At 43.2% G+C, this 18,285-nt stretch overlaps 1 protein-coding gene across 1 annotated transcript; it reads right to left on the bottom strand.

Moving 5' to 3' along the window:
• Positions 1 to 12,522: 12,522 nt before the first annotated feature.
• ACOD1 (aconitate decarboxylase 1) lies at positions 12,523 to 17,727 on the bottom strand. Its single transcript, XM_054586702.1, has 5 exons — positions 17,644 to 17,727; positions 16,708 to 16,869; positions 15,879 to 15,968; positions 14,384 to 14,589; positions 12,523 to 13,486 (listed from the first exon to the last, which is right to left on the bottom strand). Exons 1-5 carry the CDS (start codon positions 17,725 to 17,727, stop codon positions 12,523 to 12,525), a joined length of 1,506 nt encoding a protein of 501 aa, XP_054442677.1.
• Between the last annotated feature and the right edge of the window lie 558 nt (positions 17,728 to 18,285).

Raw genomic sequence — 18,285 nt, 5'->3', positions numbered from 1 at the left:
CGTGTAGAGTACTGTTGCCTGATCCCTCACTGTGCTGGTTACTTCTCTCTGCTCTGTGGCTGTTAAACCTAGAGGGCCCATTGAAATGGAGAGTCCTTACGACTTTGATGCTTTACAACTCTACTTTGTCACTGTGTTTGGGAAGAAATACTGTTTTGCAACTGGTTTTTGTCTGCCTTTTCTTCCAGACTCATGAATGGCTGTCCAAGCTAATTTTTGCTTTCTCGCTTGTAATGTGATGGTTCTAAATTATTCTTGCAGACATTTAAAAAGCAGCCTGAGAAGGCATTTCACAAGGCTGCCAAAGAGGTCCACAGAACACAAAGAAAGGTTTAGAGCCTGTTCCCTGGATACCCTAATTTTCTGCACCAATTTTAACGCAAGAGGTTAACAATATCTTGATGTTAATCAAAACATTGACACCTTCCCCCGACTCCAAAAGGCCTATGAGACAAGTTTAAACAAATACATCAACTATATATCAGTCCTCTTTTCAGATTTTTATTGGCAGTTTCACATACCAACAGCATAATTTATATTAGGTCAAAGATATTTTAAAGAGTAATTTAAGTGTGAATTTAATAAAATTAAAAATTATAACATTCCCTTAAAGGAATTAGAAGGGGTATCTATTATATATACAATACTTTAAAACAAACAACCAACTCTGGAACTATAGTTAACATCTCACCGTACTCCTAAATCAAGTAATTTTTTATTTATACTCTTTTACTTATATGAACTCTCTTAAATCAGTCTTTACAATTTTGTATGTATTTATTGAATATATAGGGATGGGCAAAGGTAGGTTTATATTTGCATTGTGACATTCTTTTGAATTAATAAAGCTATTATAATAATCATAACCTGCATGTCTTTTTCCGTACGAATAACTATAAATCTACTTTAGCCTAAATCTGTATTTTTTACAGCACATTCTTAAGAAAACCAGAATGATAACTTTTTCTTTTTTTCATGTATCTCAAACAAAATGAAGAAGTGCCTACTGTTCAGTAAGAGGAAATACACCAGTATCTAGGTTTTGACACAGCTGACATTTACTATATTTAATCCTCCCAACAACCCTATGAAAAAGATTGCTTCCTACCTTCAAACTGAGGAAATGTAGGCACAGATATTGAGTAACTTTCCCAACAGCATACGAGGTATATGAGGTCTATTCAGAAAAAGCCCAGGCATTGTTAATGTAATGAAATGGTTTGCATGACATTGATGTAACCTGGCAGCCAAGGACAGTGGGTTGGAATTCACATGGGTAAACAATGACAACTTCACTGTACTAGTCAGTGGGGGCAGTAGACACCAATGAGTGGGCATGTGTACTGTGTGGCTGTTGCATTCAAAATGACTGAGCAAGTAGAGCAATGAATCTGCATCAAATTTTGTGTTAAGCTTGAACATTCTTCCCTGGAAACTATTCTGATGCTTCAGAAGGCCATAGCAATCGACAGCTGCTGATTGGCAGCCTCATCATGACAACATGCCTGCTCATGCATCATGTCTCATGCAGAGTTTTTGGTGAAACATCAAATCACACAGGTGACTCAACCCCCCGCAACAGCCCAGATTTGGCACCCTGCAGCTTCTGGCTTTTCCCAAAACTAAAATCACCTTTGAAAGGGAAGAGATTTCAGACCTTTGATGATATTCAGGAAAATAGGACAGGGCAGCCGACGGCGATTGGGACAACTGTGTGAATTCCCAAGGTGCCTGCTTTGAAGGGGACTGAGCCGTCATTGTCCTATGTACAATGTTTCTTGTATCTTATATCTTCTTCAATAAATGCCTCTTTTTCATATTACATGGCTGGATACTTTCTGGAGAGACCATGTAGATCCCCAGCAGTCAGACCCAGAACCTACTTCTCAGGTTCACCGTTACTTTTCTCCTTCTCTTACCCATCCACTTCCTCCCCACCATCCTTCCCCTTCCTCTCTCCCCTTCTCTCCCCCTCCCCTCATCGAAGAATTGGGTGGACACATATGTGTGTTCACAAGCAGCGGACCTTTTTCCTGCCCCATGTTTATACCAGTTTATTTCGTCTTTCTAAGTGTGGGCCTCACTGGCAGCCATGTAAATACCTTCCGGTTCAAGAGTTGGAATTCTCCTTGTGGGTTTCCAATTTTTCATCCACTACTTATTGGGATTTTAACTCAGAGCCCCAAGGTTGTGAGTTTTATCTCCCATATGCTTTAGGTCAGTGGCTGCCAACCCTGACAACCAACAGACGCACCAGGGGGAGATTTTATGACGCCCTAATGTGCATGCTCATGCTTCACTCACATGTAGCTGGTGTGTTTGGGCCTCAGGCAACTCAAGGGTAGCCAGGGTTGAAAATCACTACTTTAGAAAGGTTCCAAGGGCATAGTTCATTAACTCTCTCATGTTTTTGATAACTGTATGCTCTGATCTATGAAAATGATTCCTCTCTTCAACCTCCTTGAAAAGCATATATATATACTGTGTATGATATACAAGACGTATATATGTTTTACATATGCGTGTGTGTGTGTCTATTTGGAAACCAACTTCTTTCTGCTTTTTTTAGGAAGCTGATTTATAGCTCTATTTTTTTTCCTCTAGAAGTCCCCTACAATATCTTCCTGGAGACTGAGCTACAATATGTATTTGCTGTTGGTGCTGGATCTGAAGGCATATAGAATCACCTAGTGGTGTTCTGACTTTCCTTTCTGGCTCAGGCTCTGAGATTGACTTGCTTGATTGTTTTCATATAGGTAATGACATCATTTGTTTCTATTTCTATTTTTTGAAGGTGAAGAGACTTGCTGCTAATGCTGAGCAGATGCACATGGTTAGTCACTTGAAAAGGAGCCCAGCAGAGGAGAGGAGCAATGTGCTGGAGGAAAGGGCCAGCAGAGCCCCTGGCGACCCGCAGGATTTGGCAGACCTGAACCTTGGTGAGCTTGCTGCTGCCATTGTGCCTGGCGAGTCAGCTGAAACCATGAGGCCAACTGTTCATTTTAGCTAATGCTCACTGACTCCAAAATCCTCTTCCTGAAAGGGTAGTGCAGGCTCAGCTCCCATTTTGAACCCTCTGAGTCAGGATCAGGTCTCCGGTTCTCAAACTCCGTTGCACATGAGAATCACTCAGGGAGTTTTTAAAAATTTCCAGTGCTTGGGTTGCACCTGAGGCCAGTAGCATCAGACTTTCTGGGGGTGGAAACAGGCGTTAGTATTTCTGATGCCCCCAGATGATCCTACTGCTCAGTTAAGTTTGAGAACCAGCTCTATCTAGAGTGACCAGTGGTTTCCAGACTGGCTGCACCTGGAATCACAGGGTAGTTTCAAAAACATCATTTCCTGCGTCCCTGTGGCCTGGAGTTTGGAGCTGCTAAGGTTCCTAGATGACTCTCATATGCAGACAAGTTTGGGAACCACCGCTGTATACTACATGATTTTAACTTTCATGGTAGATGACTTACCTTGAGGTCTTGTTATGTCACGCAGATTCTGAGTCAGCTCCCAGGTGACGGGCAGCGTATGGCATGCAGCCACGTTTTGAGGCCTTGAGACTCCAGAAGCCAACAGTAGAGGGTGGCCTGTTTCCAGACTTTTTCAGTGCAGGGATCACTTATACACAGGTGACTCTACCTTTTAAAAGAAAGGATTGATCTACAGGTTTAATTGTCTTAGATATATTTAATTTCCTTTCTAAGGAGCTAGATTTATATATTTATCTTTCCCAAACTAAACAATAAAATCAACTGTATTTTAAGATTATTTTAAACGTCCACAGTATTCTTGGAATTTTTGGAGGCAATTTGGAGATGTCCCACAGTGAGAACTGGGAATCATTGTTTTAGATCAGGAGTCTGTTGCTTGTGGATGCTTACCCGTATTTATTTAAATAGGTTGTTTGTTGTTATTTTACATATGAAGAAAGTTCAGATATCTATTGCTCTGTAGCGGTGGCTTAAACAATAATGTATTATCTTCCCTGGTTCTGTTGGTTGACTGGGCATAGCTGGGCCTTGCTTGAGGCCTCTCATGCAGTTGTAATCAGGTAGTGGCTGGGGCTGCAGACATCTGGTATTTTCACTCCCACCTGTGGTACCTGGGCTGGGATTGGCTGGGAAAACTGAGGCCTGGCTGGCTGGCCACGTGGCCATTCCAGGCAGTTATCCCGGCTTCCTCACAGCCATAGCCCTTGGGGTGGTTGAGCTTTCTACTTGAGAGATGGCACCCTCCATTCCAAGAAGACCCAGGCTCTCCTCTGACAGTCTAGCCACAGGTGTCCCTCAGCAGCGCTCTTGCATTGTATTAACGAAAAGTAAGGCCAAGTTCAAGGAGAGGAGACTACAAAAGGGCACGAATTATCGGGAGGCATGGGTATCAGGACATCATCTTTGGAGACTTGCTACACATTTGTATACAGCATAGCTTTACATACTTACTTATAAAACCCCAGAGAGAAAGAGAGAGAGTGAGGGAAGTTAATTTTATTAGAGCTGTTGGTGTTTTGAGGATTTATTCTTTTCTTCCACTGCAAATAGGATTGCCCTGAGACAACTGTGTAAAGATGGTCACCCCAGGTCTGAAGCTAAAGTTCATGTTTTCACATTGAAGACAGTTTTACTTGTAAATCAATCTAAAAAAAATACTGCTATTTTAAAAAAAGATTTTATTTTAGCACATAATGATTATTTTTTTCTTTTTAGGAGAAATGAAGTTATCTCACATTGTTTTTAAAAATACATAGTTCTGTTTGTACTAAACTTGAAATATTGAGCAAAAATGAGCTCCGTGATGGGTATTCTAGCTGTGTCTTCAGAATTTCATGCTGGTGATGCAAAACGTTTATTATTTTATTATTAATAGGTTAGTCTAAGCCTTTTATTTCTGAAAACCCTACTGGCTACAAGAGCTACATTGAAACCACATAAACTTCCTATTGCCTGAGTGTCTGTTTTAGCATTTAACTTTTTACAAAAGGATCTCTGAGCAACTTTGACAAATACAGGCTTTTCTCCTGACTTTTTAAAACAAAGTTAATGAATTCATGAAAGTCACGATCAGTTCCAGAAGACTTTAAAGAAATGCATTTTTTTCATTCTAGTCACATGTGTTATCGCTCTTACGCCTTAATTCTTTGCTTGAGAATTAATTGTTCATAGGTTCACAGGAACAGAGGGTGCCATCCCTCAGATAATCCCGGGCCCCCTGTCTGTGCGGGCGGGTTTGGGCCGGTCCCGACCTGCACAGCCAGCAGGTCCGTTGGGGACTCCTCAGGCCTTCCTCCCACTGTGCTACAAGCCCATCAGCTGGTGCTGAGCTGGCCTATGCTGCCAGCTGAAACCTTCCTGCTGGTGAAGTCCCCATGAGTTAAGATAATAATGTGGATGGAGGGCAAGAAAAGGATGAAGGGCTTACTGCTGGGTAGGCAGGTTTTACAGTGCTTTCCTGTTCTTCTTCCTGCAGAGGAATGTCAGTGTGACTGCTTTTCTGATAACAAATTAGCTTCCCGTAAGGGGTTGTGGTATTTGGTGATTGGCATTAGGGTGGCGGTGGGGGTGGTAAAGGGTTATGACCTAAGGTGATCGTGCCAGAAGGTTTTGAATCAGAGAGAACACATATGCCTTCAAAATACCGTATTTTGTTGTGTATAATGCATACCCATGTTTTTGTGTGCATTATGCAGGGGATTATTATACCCATTATACCCATGGTATGTAATTGTTATACCCACGTATAATGTGCATCCTTATTTTCCCCTCAAAAATTTGGGCAAAAAAAGTGCACATTATGCATGGCAAAAATATGGTACAGTGGCTTACTCTGTAAGAAAAAAATTTCAACATAGCAATTTCTTGCATGATATTCAGGTGTATGGATCAAATTGTACTTACTTTAGTTTTTATTGAACCTAGTACGTATAGCCTTCATTTCTCTTGCTAACAGTATATTTAAATAAAGCCACATGTTGGAACAGATTTCCTATGCGCACGGTGCCTGTGAGTTTTTGTTCTGAACGTTGCAGTGTTTGAGAGGCTAAAGTGAGCTGATAATTTTAACTCTCTTCACAGTCATGCTGTCAGGCGCCCAAGAAACACTTCCTCCCACTCAGACATCTTCTCTGATAGGTTTGCTGGTGCAGAGCGAGCCTCTGCATAAAAATGCTCATGCAAACGCAGCTGCAGGGATGTGAGTTCTGCCAGGATGCCACCAACAACATGGGGTGGCATGTGCTCACGGCATGGCCCCCCGGCATGAAACTCTTGAGGGAAGGGGGAAATGGCGGGGTGTGTTTAATAATACACTTGAAAAATGATGCTTTAGTTATAATATTTAGAAGAAATTATTCAAGTAAAAATATTTTTGCTCCAGCCAAACAAATTACACACTCTTATTGACTCGAAAATGAGATAACCGCTCTTGAATTATTTAGATATACCGTGTTCTGGTACAAGCACATTTTCATTTGTTATTTTTTAAAGTCAGAAGCAACACTGTCACGCCATGTTTGGAAACAGATGGGCATCGAGCTGTTCCAAGGGCCTTTTCCTGGTTGGCTCCTATATGGGAACCAGCTGTAACTGGGGTGGGTTGACTTGTTTTTTCCTTTCTTTTATAATATTTGTCTTTGTTATTAAAATTTTATAACATATTATTTCTTTTCCTTTTTATTTTATTCAATTTATTGGCGTGACATTGGTCAGTAGAGTCATATAGATATGACTGGTCTTTAATAATAACTTCAACAAAAAGGAGGGAGGATTTTTTAAGTGACATGAGGATATCTGAATGTTGGTTTCTGCATTTACAGCTGAACTAGATGACTAGGCTAATTTTCATCATTTCTGTGAATGTATTTATTCTGGTCTTTGATTTAGATAAAGACTGATACTTTTTAAAAAGTCGCTGTGTTTCCTACATTCTTTTGATGTGCTAGGTAGCCACCCAGAGTTTAGCAAGAGCCAGAGTAGCTGCTCTGAAACACACACCTGCTTTGGATGTCTTTTGAATGATCATTTTCTAGAACTATGCCTCTGCTACATTCTCCATATGTGTAGGAGAAGAGAGGAATGGTGGAGCAACCCTCACTAATGAGCGATGAAAGAACTTCAGTGTTTACATACTTGTGGAAAGAGCACACACGTGTGCATGCATGTATATGCACACCTCTGCTGGAAGGAAAAGCAGAGTATCTTGTTGTGACTTTGTGCCTATCTTAAGTTCCCTGTAGCTTTCTTCCTGGCAGAGAAGTCTTGCCGGAATTAAAAAGGAAGCTCCATTTCTACAGTGCCACAAGTCTTTTGTGGTCACGGGTTGTATTGTGGCTCAGGAAGAACTGGGAGCTATTAGTTCCCACTTAGTGAAGGTTCACGTGCATTGGCTCGCTGGCCACGGAATCCAACTCAGCCTCCAGGAGCCCATGCTCCCACGGGGCAGGCACAGCGGGCCCAGGATGGGGGCAGAGCACCTTCCACTCCTGTTCACTTGTTTGCTTGTCTCTCTACGCACGCTAGATTGTGAGCTCGCATTTGTAAGGGATTTTTACTTATTTTGTTCACCCCTCTATCTCGTGGGCCAAAAACATCCTCTGGCACATACTAAGCCCTCAATACCATTTGTGGAATTGAATGGATGCCCACAACTGACTCAAATCCCGAGGAAGGTTCCCCTGCATAAGCTACCACAGACCTTACGGTGGGCTCAGATACGGTAGGGCGCTTATCTGACTGTTGGAGCTATCTATTTTAGATAATGCCTTCCAAGTAGAGTTGTTATGAGTGTTTTAAATTCCTTTTAGATTCACATATTCTCAGTTTAAGTGCCTTGGTTAAAGTCATTGTAGCTCTTTGTCCCATGACAGCCGCAAGCCTACTGGGTATGAGTTTTAGTTAATGCTATGAGAGAACACACAGCTGACAGAGCTCACGTGCTACAGAGTAGAGACAGTTGCTAAAGTGGAAGCAAAGTCCAGTTTTTCTGTATCATTTCTCTACCTTGCAAAGCTGCACAAACAGGAATGGAAGGCATTTCAGTATGGGAAACGCTGTGCAGAAAAAAGATAACAGGGCAGGCCAGAGGCTCCTGTCTTTCCTGGGGCCTGTTTATAACGTTTGGTCCTTGATGGGCACATGGAGCCTTGGCACCCGACCCACTCTCTAACTTATAAAAATGGTTCACTTTGCCTGGACTGTGCAAACAGTGTGAATTATACTGAACACCTGCCCTGTGTGAATTCGGAGTTACGATTGTTGCTGGGCAGAGGGCACCTGTATGACCAGCCACTGATAAAAACATTGGATGCTAAGCCTCTACCCAGGGTGGAAACATCGTACAGTCAGCCCTCTGTGCCTGTGGGGTTTGCACCTGTGGATTCAACCAGCTGTAGATAAAAAATATTGGGGGAAAAAAAAAAATCCCAGAAAGTTCCAAAAAGCCAAATTTGAATTTGCCGCACACCAAGCACTACATTGAATTCACACAAACGCAGTGATATGTAAACACACTCTGCTGTAGCCTATATGCAAATACTGTGCCATTTTATACAAGGGGCTGAGCATCCTTGGATTTCGGTATCCCAGGAGAGGGCAAACCAAAGGATAACTGCGCCCACGGTGTCGAATTCCCACTGCTGGAGAGAGGAGCGAACATGCATCTCCTCGCTGGAAGGACTGGGCATTGAAAGCCTACGCATGGATTTCCCCAGACCTGCCTGCATCTTTTTCCCTTGTTGATTCTGTCATTTATCCTTTACCTCAGTATAATAAACCTTAGCCACAGGTACAACTAAATGCTGACTCCCCCAAGTTCTTTTGGCGAATACCCGAATGTGTGGTCTTGGGGATCCCCAAAACATACACAATAGCCAGTGCTAGGGTTCCTCAGAGCTGGCAGAGCTGTGCCTGGTGACCAAGCCAGATTGACTCAGGCCTGGGATACGTGCTGGCGATGCACAAATGCAGCGAGGAGGCTGTGATGAGCCTCTCTGCGAGCCGAGCCTTCGTCCCAGAGTCAAAGGGCGGGTTTTGTCCCTGGCGGTCGGGCTGGACCTATAAGGAACACTCAGTGCTTGTTCTTCGGCCTCTGGGAAGTAAGAGACAATGGGCTCAGCTGTAACTCTCCCATCCCATAAAAGATCCCCACTTGTACTGTGGCTCAAATGCCCTTGCTTTTGACCCTCACGGGAGGGAATCATCTAGAAGGGAATGTGGGGAGCCAAGCCCTCCCTCCCTCCCTCCCTCCCTCCTCTGTTTCTGTACCTGGCGCTGTGCGGTGGAGCGTATGTAGGGCTGCCAGTGAGGAGGACGCTTCTGTTCTTTCCCAGACCCACATGCCCTCAAACTTTGTCCTGCCTTCAGTTAGCTTAGTGGGCGTAAACCCATCTCAAGGTCACCTTGAGCGCTGTTACCCCCTCAGGAGAGGACGTCTTTCCCAAGCCCTGCTGTCACTCTGATGTGCTGTCAGGGGTGTTGAAAGGTCAACCAGGGCATACTAAAATTTTTAAGAGTTGGAGCAAAAATTGATTCCATTGGGGCAGCATCCAGTCTAGCAGAGAGAAAGAAGCTCCAAGGAGCTTACAAAATAAAAGATTTTTATAGGCAGAAGGGAGCAGGAACAGGAAGTTACTCTTGACAGAGAAGCAGGTTGGTTATTGCAAAGTTACTTTCCTTCGGGGGATAGCAGGAGTCTAACAGGCAGATGACCCAACTCGTTAGTGCTCATTAGGAGGATTCTGGTCGACCGGCTTAAGATTCCGTTCCAGGGAGGAGTGACACTGTGATCGGTTTGGTTGATACGGGGCTCAGCGTAAAAGTGGCTCCCCTTTGGGTCCACTGTCGTGTTTTTAACAGGAGTTATTCAAGGGTATTATTAATGGCCCTCAGATCTTGCCCCAAGGAACTTCTGAAATGTATTGAGACAGGATAATAAGTACATTTTATCTCAAGGCCATTATAGAAACCACCTCTTCTTTCTTTTCTTTTGTTAGCTATGTCCAGACAAATCCGTCAGAATGAACACGCTGCGTCCCGTGGGACAGCGGGGCCCACGTCACACAGGGCCAGCCCCGCGGAGCACTGCACATCTCTAAGTGCGGCGTTGGCAATATCCTACACATTTTGATATGATAGGAATTTATTGCAGCTTTCTTTTGTTAATACTCCATCCATATTTTCCCCATCTTTTTACGTTCAACTTTTCTATATCTTTACGTATCTTGAGTAAAGTATATAACTGGATTTTAAAAAATCAAAGCTTTCTGATGGCACAAAAAGCAGGAACAGTATATTTTTGAAAACATGATAATATGGATTTGATCAAAATTTAAAACTTGTGCTCTTCTTTTTCTTTAAATTTATTTTTATTGTTTCTTTTTCCAAGACCGTTTATCCCCCTTAACGGGACCACACTGTTGTCCATGTCCACGAGTCCTTTTTCCTTTTTGTTCAATTCCTCCACCCCCAACCCTCCCCCCGCCCCCCGCAGAGAGACCAACAGAAGCGTGAAAAGACAAGTCACAGACTGGGATAAAATATTTGCAAAGCATATATCTGGCAAAGATATTATACCCAGATATATAAATATGTCTTAGAACTCAATAATAAGATAAGCTAACTAAAACAATTGGCAAAAACAGGCAAGAATTAGTCATGAAGGGAATGCAAATTAAAATCACAATGAAACACTATTACACATTCATTAGACTGGTTAAAATTTTGAAAACTAACAATCTAAGGGCTGGCGAGGATATGGAGAAACTGGAACTGTTAGACATTGCTGGTGGAAATATAATATGATAGGAGCAACTTTGGAAAACAGTATTTATAAAGCTAAACATGTACTTGCCAGATGATACAGCATTCTCCCTCCTAAGTGCCTACCCAAGAGAAATGGAAAGAGATGCCCACAGAAATACGCATAAGATTGCTCAGAGAAGCATTATTCATAGTAGCCCCAAACTGGAAATAATTCAACTGTTCTCTAACTAATGAATGGGTAAACAAAATGTAGAATATTCATACAATGAAGTGCTATTTAGCAATCAAAGGGAATACAGTGCTCTGATATGTATGTGGAAAAATCTTAAAGTTGGTATGCTAAGTGAAAGAGTCAGACGCATAAGACTACATATTGTATGATTCCATTTACTACTGAAAATGTCTGGAAAAGACAAAACTATTGCAATGGAAAGCAGGTCGTCGCTTGCCGAGGGCTGGAGAGGGGAATGGGGATGGATGGCACGCAGCCATGAAGAATGTTTTGCAGTGACAGAAGATCTCAAAACTGGATTTCAGTGGTGTTGGCACAAACCTATAAATTTACTAGAACTTACTGAACTGGACACTTGAATGAATTAATAAGGGGGTGAGATGTTAACAAAGCTATGAAACATTTAAACATGTGTTCATGGTCTGTCATTTTAAACTGGAGTGTTTAGTCCATTTACTGTCCTGTTCAAATATATCCAATAGCTATATTTGGATGTTTTTATGTAATTTTATGTCTGTTTTGCCTTTTCTATATTTCTTACCCCCCTCCATTCCTGTCTTCCTATGAGTTACTTTTTTTCCTGATTGCATATATCTCTCCATTAACCTAGAAGTGATATATTCTGCTTTTTTGGTAATGGCTACCCTAGAAATAACAACATGCATACATTCAAATCAAGGTTTAGAGTTAATAGCTTTGTCCTTTTCTTGAACAACCAGGAATTTAAAATATACTAACTATAATAACTCACTGCTAATATTGCAGTTTTTAAACTCCTAAGATATTTTATATAGTCAATATTTATGTAACCATAGATGTGTACAGTTTTTTGGTTGTCATTCTTTATTATATCTCAGACTCTTTATTCATGATTCATTCCTCAAAAAAATATTTTTGTAATGAAACGTGACGTGGTGTAGTCATTAAGAGCATGGCTTCTGGAGCCAAACTGCTTTATTATTATTTTTATACTGCTTTTTATTTCTGCTTTACAAAATAGAGAAGCTAAGGCAGATCCTAGCGCACCCAGGATCACATCTAGGAAGTCGCAGAGGCAGGATCTGCACCCCCTAAGCCCTTATTTTTAAACCCAACAGCATTCCCTGCCCTGTGCAGAGCTTCTAATAACCCATAATCTAAGAAATCTGTTGGCAGCACAACAGACCAGAGGCCCCTTGTCCACTATCTGCAAATGTACATACAGGTTCAAATTCCTCCCACATCTTGAGGTTCATGAAGTTTAGAAAAGTCCTCTGAAAAGATTAATTTTATAAGCAAGTCACAGGTGACTTGAAATTCAGCTTTATGAATGCTTATGAAATTAATTACTCTGTGCTTCTTGCATATATGTTATTTTGCTCTAGGTACTTGGAAGAGTCTTGCAAATTTACAGAACAAGCCTCCCTCTCCATAAGTATCCAGTTCTGCGTGTGCACTCTCCCTACCAGGCTGCATTTATTTCCGGGCAGACCACGAACAGATCATTGCATTTCCCCCAATATAAAGTCATTTAGATAAAGGTAAGCCTCAGGGGAGACTGTGTTATGAAACTGATAAATGCTTGACAGACTGTGGAACTGCCTCCGGTGGAGAGGGTCCTTTCAGAAGTGCAGTCAACACAGAACAGTCCTCGAGCCTTTCCAGGTTGTCCACTGTCTCTATAAGCCTTTCTACTGTGTCACAGGGCATCGTCCCGGAGGCATTGGCTCTGAACTTGGCCTGAAGGTCCTTCTGACTCAGTGGCTTCCTCCAGTGACCATAGAAGGTATCAGAGCGCTCTGTGAAGGTGGCTCCGTCCTTGAGGGTGACACTTATCTCGCAGTATAATGTATTGAAGTTTGGCAGGTTGTCCTGAGGGTGCTCCAGCTCCACCTTGCAAAGCAGCTCTCTCACCTGTGGCCTGTGGATCTGGCATTTGTGGAATGATGGGACAGTGATGCCACCGTCGAGCAGCGTGGCACAGGCCACATACTGGAAGGAGTGACGGGCTTCATGTTCTGAGCCTGGAAAGGGCCGGTTTACATACTGGACATCTGGAATTCTGAGCACAATTCTCTCAATGTGGTCAATGGGGAGCATGGCTCTGTCTGTTACAAGGTGCTTTCTCACGGAGGCAGCTGCGTCTGCCACCCAGTGGGTGGCTAAATGTGCGGGGAACCTCTTCAAAGCCACATCCTGCTGCTCCAGGAGCCAAGTGTAAGAATCTAGGTTTGGAAGGACTTTGGGGGAATAGTTGGCATAGAAGGCCCCAAATCCCATCTGCATGTCCAAGACCTGCTTGTTTCCTTGGAGACCCAGCATTGCCAGGAAAACAGCTTCTATCCCATGCCTAGCAGCATTGCCCATGTGAAGAGGTTTGGTCTGAGTGGCAGCATTTGCCATGGGTGCCCCAGCATGAGAAACAGCAATAGCCAAGGCCTCTTGGCACTCTGTCACGCTGAGCCCTAAAATCTTGGATGCAGCAGCAGCACTGCCCAAAGTTCCTACCACTGAGGGGGGATGGAATCTGAAAAGCAAAAAGCAAAGAAAAGAGCTGGAGGTTTACAATCCTCACCCACCAGGAGGCAGGGTGGTGTAGTGGTCAGGAGCTTACACAGTGGACACACACTCTGCTTGGGTTTGAATCTCAGCTCTTCCACTTGTTAGCTGAGTGATCTAGGGGAAAATTCTTCAACTTCTCTGTACCTGTTTTCTCTAATGTAACATGACGACAATAATAGTATCTATCTCAAGGTTTGTGATTTTGAATGAATTCATATGCTTACAGCAGTGCCTGAGATATAGTAAATTCTTTATAAATGATAGTTTTACAATTATTGGGGAAGGGCAAAAGTTGTCGATTGCTGAAAGTCCATGTAAGTAACCATAAAAATTAAGGGCCTTGTAGAAGCTGTGAAAGTTTACTCAGTATTCCCGTCTACGCCTCTCTCAGCAGGCTGGACCAAGTGGCAAAATAACTGCAGTATTGAACCATATGAGACAGTGAACACTTGACCATTTTTGACCCAGGGGTTGAACTGTCAGGTTTAGGATAGTCTGGATGTTCTCATTAGTCTGAAGAACCCCAACACCTATCAAAGTACATGCTGCTTTGATGGGATCAGGAATATTCAGGGTCCCCACAAGTGCCAGAATGACCCGAGCCACCCTGGGATGAGAGACCCCAATGTATTTCATGGTCCAGGTTGACTTTCTAAACCCAAGGGAGATTTTTCATTAGCACTTCTGAAGTCAAACCTTTGTATACATGGTTTGATGTGTGGCTGGTGACCTGACTTTCTGCAACATAAATGATAACATCTTCCGTTGAGCCAACCTTTACGTCAGAAAGCTCTACAGAAGTAATGATTGACAGATGAAAGGGAATATAGCTATCTCCCCGTGGGGCAAATATTTCCCATACCTTTTTGGTATGTCATTGGCTTCCTTGGAGAAATCCAGCAATCGGCCTTGTACTTCAATCCCAACATTGAAAGCAAGCAGTAGGTCAAGGCCAGACAACTTTGGACTTGGAGGTAGGGCTTCTGATAAAGCCATGAGGACAGGAAGGACAGCTCCGGAAGGGTGGGTGGCAGGATGCCACGTGTCATCAAAATCCATCGAGTGAATCTGTGTAAATAGACATAAACAACCACCAAAAACCACAATGTATTTCCTAGAATGCAATGGCTTTGGGGCCAGTAAGGGTTTAGTTTAGTAATTACTTTGTTTGATGGGAGATGTTTAGATCTTGATTCTCTGAAAATAAAAACCTATGAACTGGGTGTGATTCTTGATGACACAGCTGGGCCCTGGACCTGCTGTCCTCTGCCAAGAGCAGGCAATGCCTCAGGGAGCAGCTAGTGAGCCCCAAGGAGGCTGGGTCTCACTCAGGTGGCCGGCTCTCTGCCACAGCCCCTGAAAAGATCCCTAGTCCCCTTACAAACAAAGCTGTGGAATTAGGTGGCTGTTCCTCATCCTCCTGCCCTTCCTCTACCACCCTTCTAACAAGTCACTAAAACTTTAGTGCCATTTATTCCATATAAGGCCATATACTTCTGCACCTTTTATTATGAAATAATTTTAAACTTACGGAGAAGTTGCAAGAATTCTTGAACCAAGATTATATGCTAAGCTATATTTTTAAATCATTATTTTCTGCTATAAGGTTTTATTCTTCTTTATCCCTGCCGTTTGCTTTTTCGTTCTATGAAATAGTAATCACCAGAAATTTATTTAAAAATGGATTTTTATGTTTATTGGATGTGCTGGTGCATTTTCCACTGTTTACTGGATATTTATTGCTAGATGCACCATTGGGATTAACTTTCAATATTCTGAGCTACTGACCCCAAAACCATAAATATATCTCAGAAACCCCAACACATTCACGTCCAAATTATATCTTGTGCACTGCTCTTGACACACAGAAAAATGCTTCAACGTTGTCTGTCAGGCAAGAAATGCTGATTTTTGGTTCAGAAAATATAATAGATACCATGTAGCCATTGTTTCCTTCTTGATAAGAATTTGTTGAATGAACGAATGAAAGGCTGGTTACTGGAGGGAAAGTGGTACTGGCCACAAAAAAGGGAATTGAGAGGGAACTGAGTCTGGCTACTGGGTTTTATGTTCTCTGCTTTATAGTTCAGAGTTTGAAGCTGAGATGCCTTAGAGGGGGTTTTTTAAATCCTTTCTTATTTCCTCCACATCACAACTTATTTGGAAAGCATAAATTCACTGTTAAAACATGAACACTGGAATCATTGCATAGGAGAGAAGGCAGACCACTTCATCTCTATGACTATCAATGATGTCATTGGTAAAATATGAAAATGGAGGTGATTTATGAGATATTTCTTGACTCTGAAAATTATTATGCTTGTCTAACAATTGAAAAGACAGAGAAACCTCCTTACAGCCACGCCGTTAACAAAAGCAGCATATGTCGGTGGGAGCCTGAAGGCTGGCCGGCCCCAAACAGTGCTGGACACGTGGGAACTGTAGATCTGGAAAGAAAGAGTGTCAGTCAGTGATACAGAGCGTGAGCATAGCCATTCTCCATCTTTGAAGGCATTGCATTAACAGTCCTTATTTGAATGCCTTGTGTTAGGCTAGATCAAAGCCTTTTAACCCTTGGATTCCTGTCTTCCTTGTAGAATGATACACAGCTTCCTCCATGGAAGTGAGAAGAGACGCTGCTGCTCAGTCCCAGACCATGATTCGTAAGTGCTTCAGGGAGTGGAGTCTGAATCGACTGTCAAAGACCCTTTGTGGGTAAGTACTGGGGTAGGTGAACTAAATGTCCATACCAAGCGCATCCTTTGGCAAGTGGACGCTACATCTCCCACATACTCAGCAACTCGCTGCTCAGAGTGCTGGCCCAGCCTTTTCTCCAGAGACTCTCAAAATCTTTGCATGAACAAATCATCTGGGGTAGATGCTATTCCTTCGAAGGCGCTCAGATAAAAAGTGCTTTTAACCATAATAACAATAAACTATGAGATATTACTAGTGTTGAGACTGGTCTTAAAGACAGTGACTTAGTAAAATAATGGGTGAATATTAACACTCCAGTAATGGAGCATAGAGGAAGCATAAGACTGTATGCAACGATGCTTATACATCAAGTATTATCCCTGAAAATGCAGAGCAGGGCAGTGGAACACACACAGCCCTCTGGGCACACTCACGAGCACACCAGAGTGCACACTCGCTTTATCTCTGAAGCAGACACGAGCCCCTTACTTTACTGTATTCAGTGGCTTTGTGAAACACTTCCGTGCCGGTTCCCAGGAACCCGACGCCCAGAGTGTCCAGAATCATCCTCTTGCTCCTCTGAATGACATGGTCTGTCAGGTGCCCCACTGTCAAGCCGTGGATCACTCGGGCGAAGCTCTCTGTGACAGACTGTAAAGGGAAGAGTGTCAGAAGGGCGCTCCACTCCCTGCGTGTTCGTGTCCTTCCTTGGCCGATGCGAACCTGAGGTACTTTTATGTAAAGAGTTTACTCTACTGGAGGGAACCCAGTTGATCAAGTTCAATTTCTAAACAATGATGTGTACCGAGCACCTACTACATGTGAGGGGAAAAAAGGGAAGTGGAAATTCACAAGAGCCCGTTTCTGCCCTCCGTCAGGTTGAGGACACAGACAGGCCAGCAGAGGATCACGCCAGGGTGTGGAGGGAAGCACAGAGAGTCTGCAGGCGAGGGTGGGAGGGACATACTTGAGCGGGGTGGGGGAGCAGGTGCATTCCCAGAGCTGGCAACTGCCATTTTAAGTACGTGCCAGGTATTGTACTAACCTTTTAAAATACAATATCCACTTAATACCCTGAAGTCTCTAGGTAGGTATTTATGGTGAGTTTTAAGCAGAGCGCAGGGTTCTGTGTTTTCAGTAAGATGTCTAGATGAGACTCAAGTGCTCTGGTGTGGTCGTTCCCAGTATGGTAGCTGCTCCGCATATGCTCTTGAGCATTTGATGTGTGGCTAGTCTACACTGAGAGGTATCGCCAGAGTGAAATAAACACTGGATTTGAAGGCTGGTAGGCCAAAAGGAATGTAAAGCATCTCAATAGTGATTGTAAAATATTGATTACATACTGAAATGATAACACTGGGAATATATTGGTTAAATAAAATGTAGCATTAAAATTAATTCCACCAGTTTCTTCTTACTTTTTACAACATCGCCAGTAGGAAGTTTATCAGTAAAAGTACACTTGGGATCCACTGCCTGCTCTTTTCGTCGGTGAGTACCTGCAGGCATTGCTACCTGCTCTGGTTGTGAGCACTTTTGGGAGGCAGCCCTAACAGGGCTGGGGATGAAGATAAGGGCTAACTGCGGAGCTGGAAGTGTGGCCCAGGGCTTGGAAGTGTGCGGTGCAGGCTGCCGACTCCAGCTGCAGAGCTGCCCGTGGGAGTCCGAGCTGAGAGGGAGAAGGGATTTGCCGCTCACCGAGTGGCGTGTTGCTAAAGGCTACAACTTCAACGGGGGAGCCACAGTGCTGTGTTAGGAAAGGTAGGGGTAGGATCAGAACGGTGTTTTGGAAAGATCTCTGTAGGCAATCTGTAGAGAAGGAATTTGAGATGGGAAGACAAGGGCCGGTAAGAGACTGTCCCAGTAGCTCAGCTTCGGGAGAGGGACGCAGCAGTGCCCTTTGTTAAGGGAGGGAGAAGAGGACGAGGAGCAGGCTTTTGGGTAACTGTGATGGGCTGGTTGTGAACTTGTTGAATAAGAAGTGCATGTGGTCGTCCTGGTGGAGAAGACCATTCTGCCTCAAACCCCAAAACCAGATATAAAAACCTGTAGGATTACCTGCATTTC

This window comes from Pteronotus mesoamericanus, unplaced genomic scaffold (genome assembly GCF_021234165.1).
Source record: "Pteronotus mesoamericanus isolate MK-2021 breed Mesoamerican mustached bat unplaced genomic scaffold, CSHL_Meso_final contig_94, whole genome shotgun sequence".
Classification (NCBI taxonomy): domain Eukaryota; kingdom Metazoa; phylum Chordata; class Mammalia; order Chiroptera; family Mormoopidae; genus Pteronotus; species Pteronotus mesoamericanus.
Note: the sequence above shows the minus strand (reverse complement) of the source record. Positions and strands in the feature narration are given on the sequence as shown.

Coding starts and splice junctions, on each gene's coding strand:
- ACOD1 (XM_054586702.1), bottom strand. CDS start 17,727: ATGCCTGCAGGTACTCACCGACGAAAAGAGCAGGCAGTGGATCCCAAG. Junction 16,870..17,643: donor AACTTCCTACTGGCGATGTT/GTAAAAAGTAAG, acceptor TTCCCTTTACAG/TCTGTCACAGAGAGCTTCGC. Junction 13,487..14,383: donor GCCAATGACATACCAAAAAG/GTATGGGAAATA, acceptor TTTGCTTTTCAG/ATTCCATCCCCCCTCAGTGG.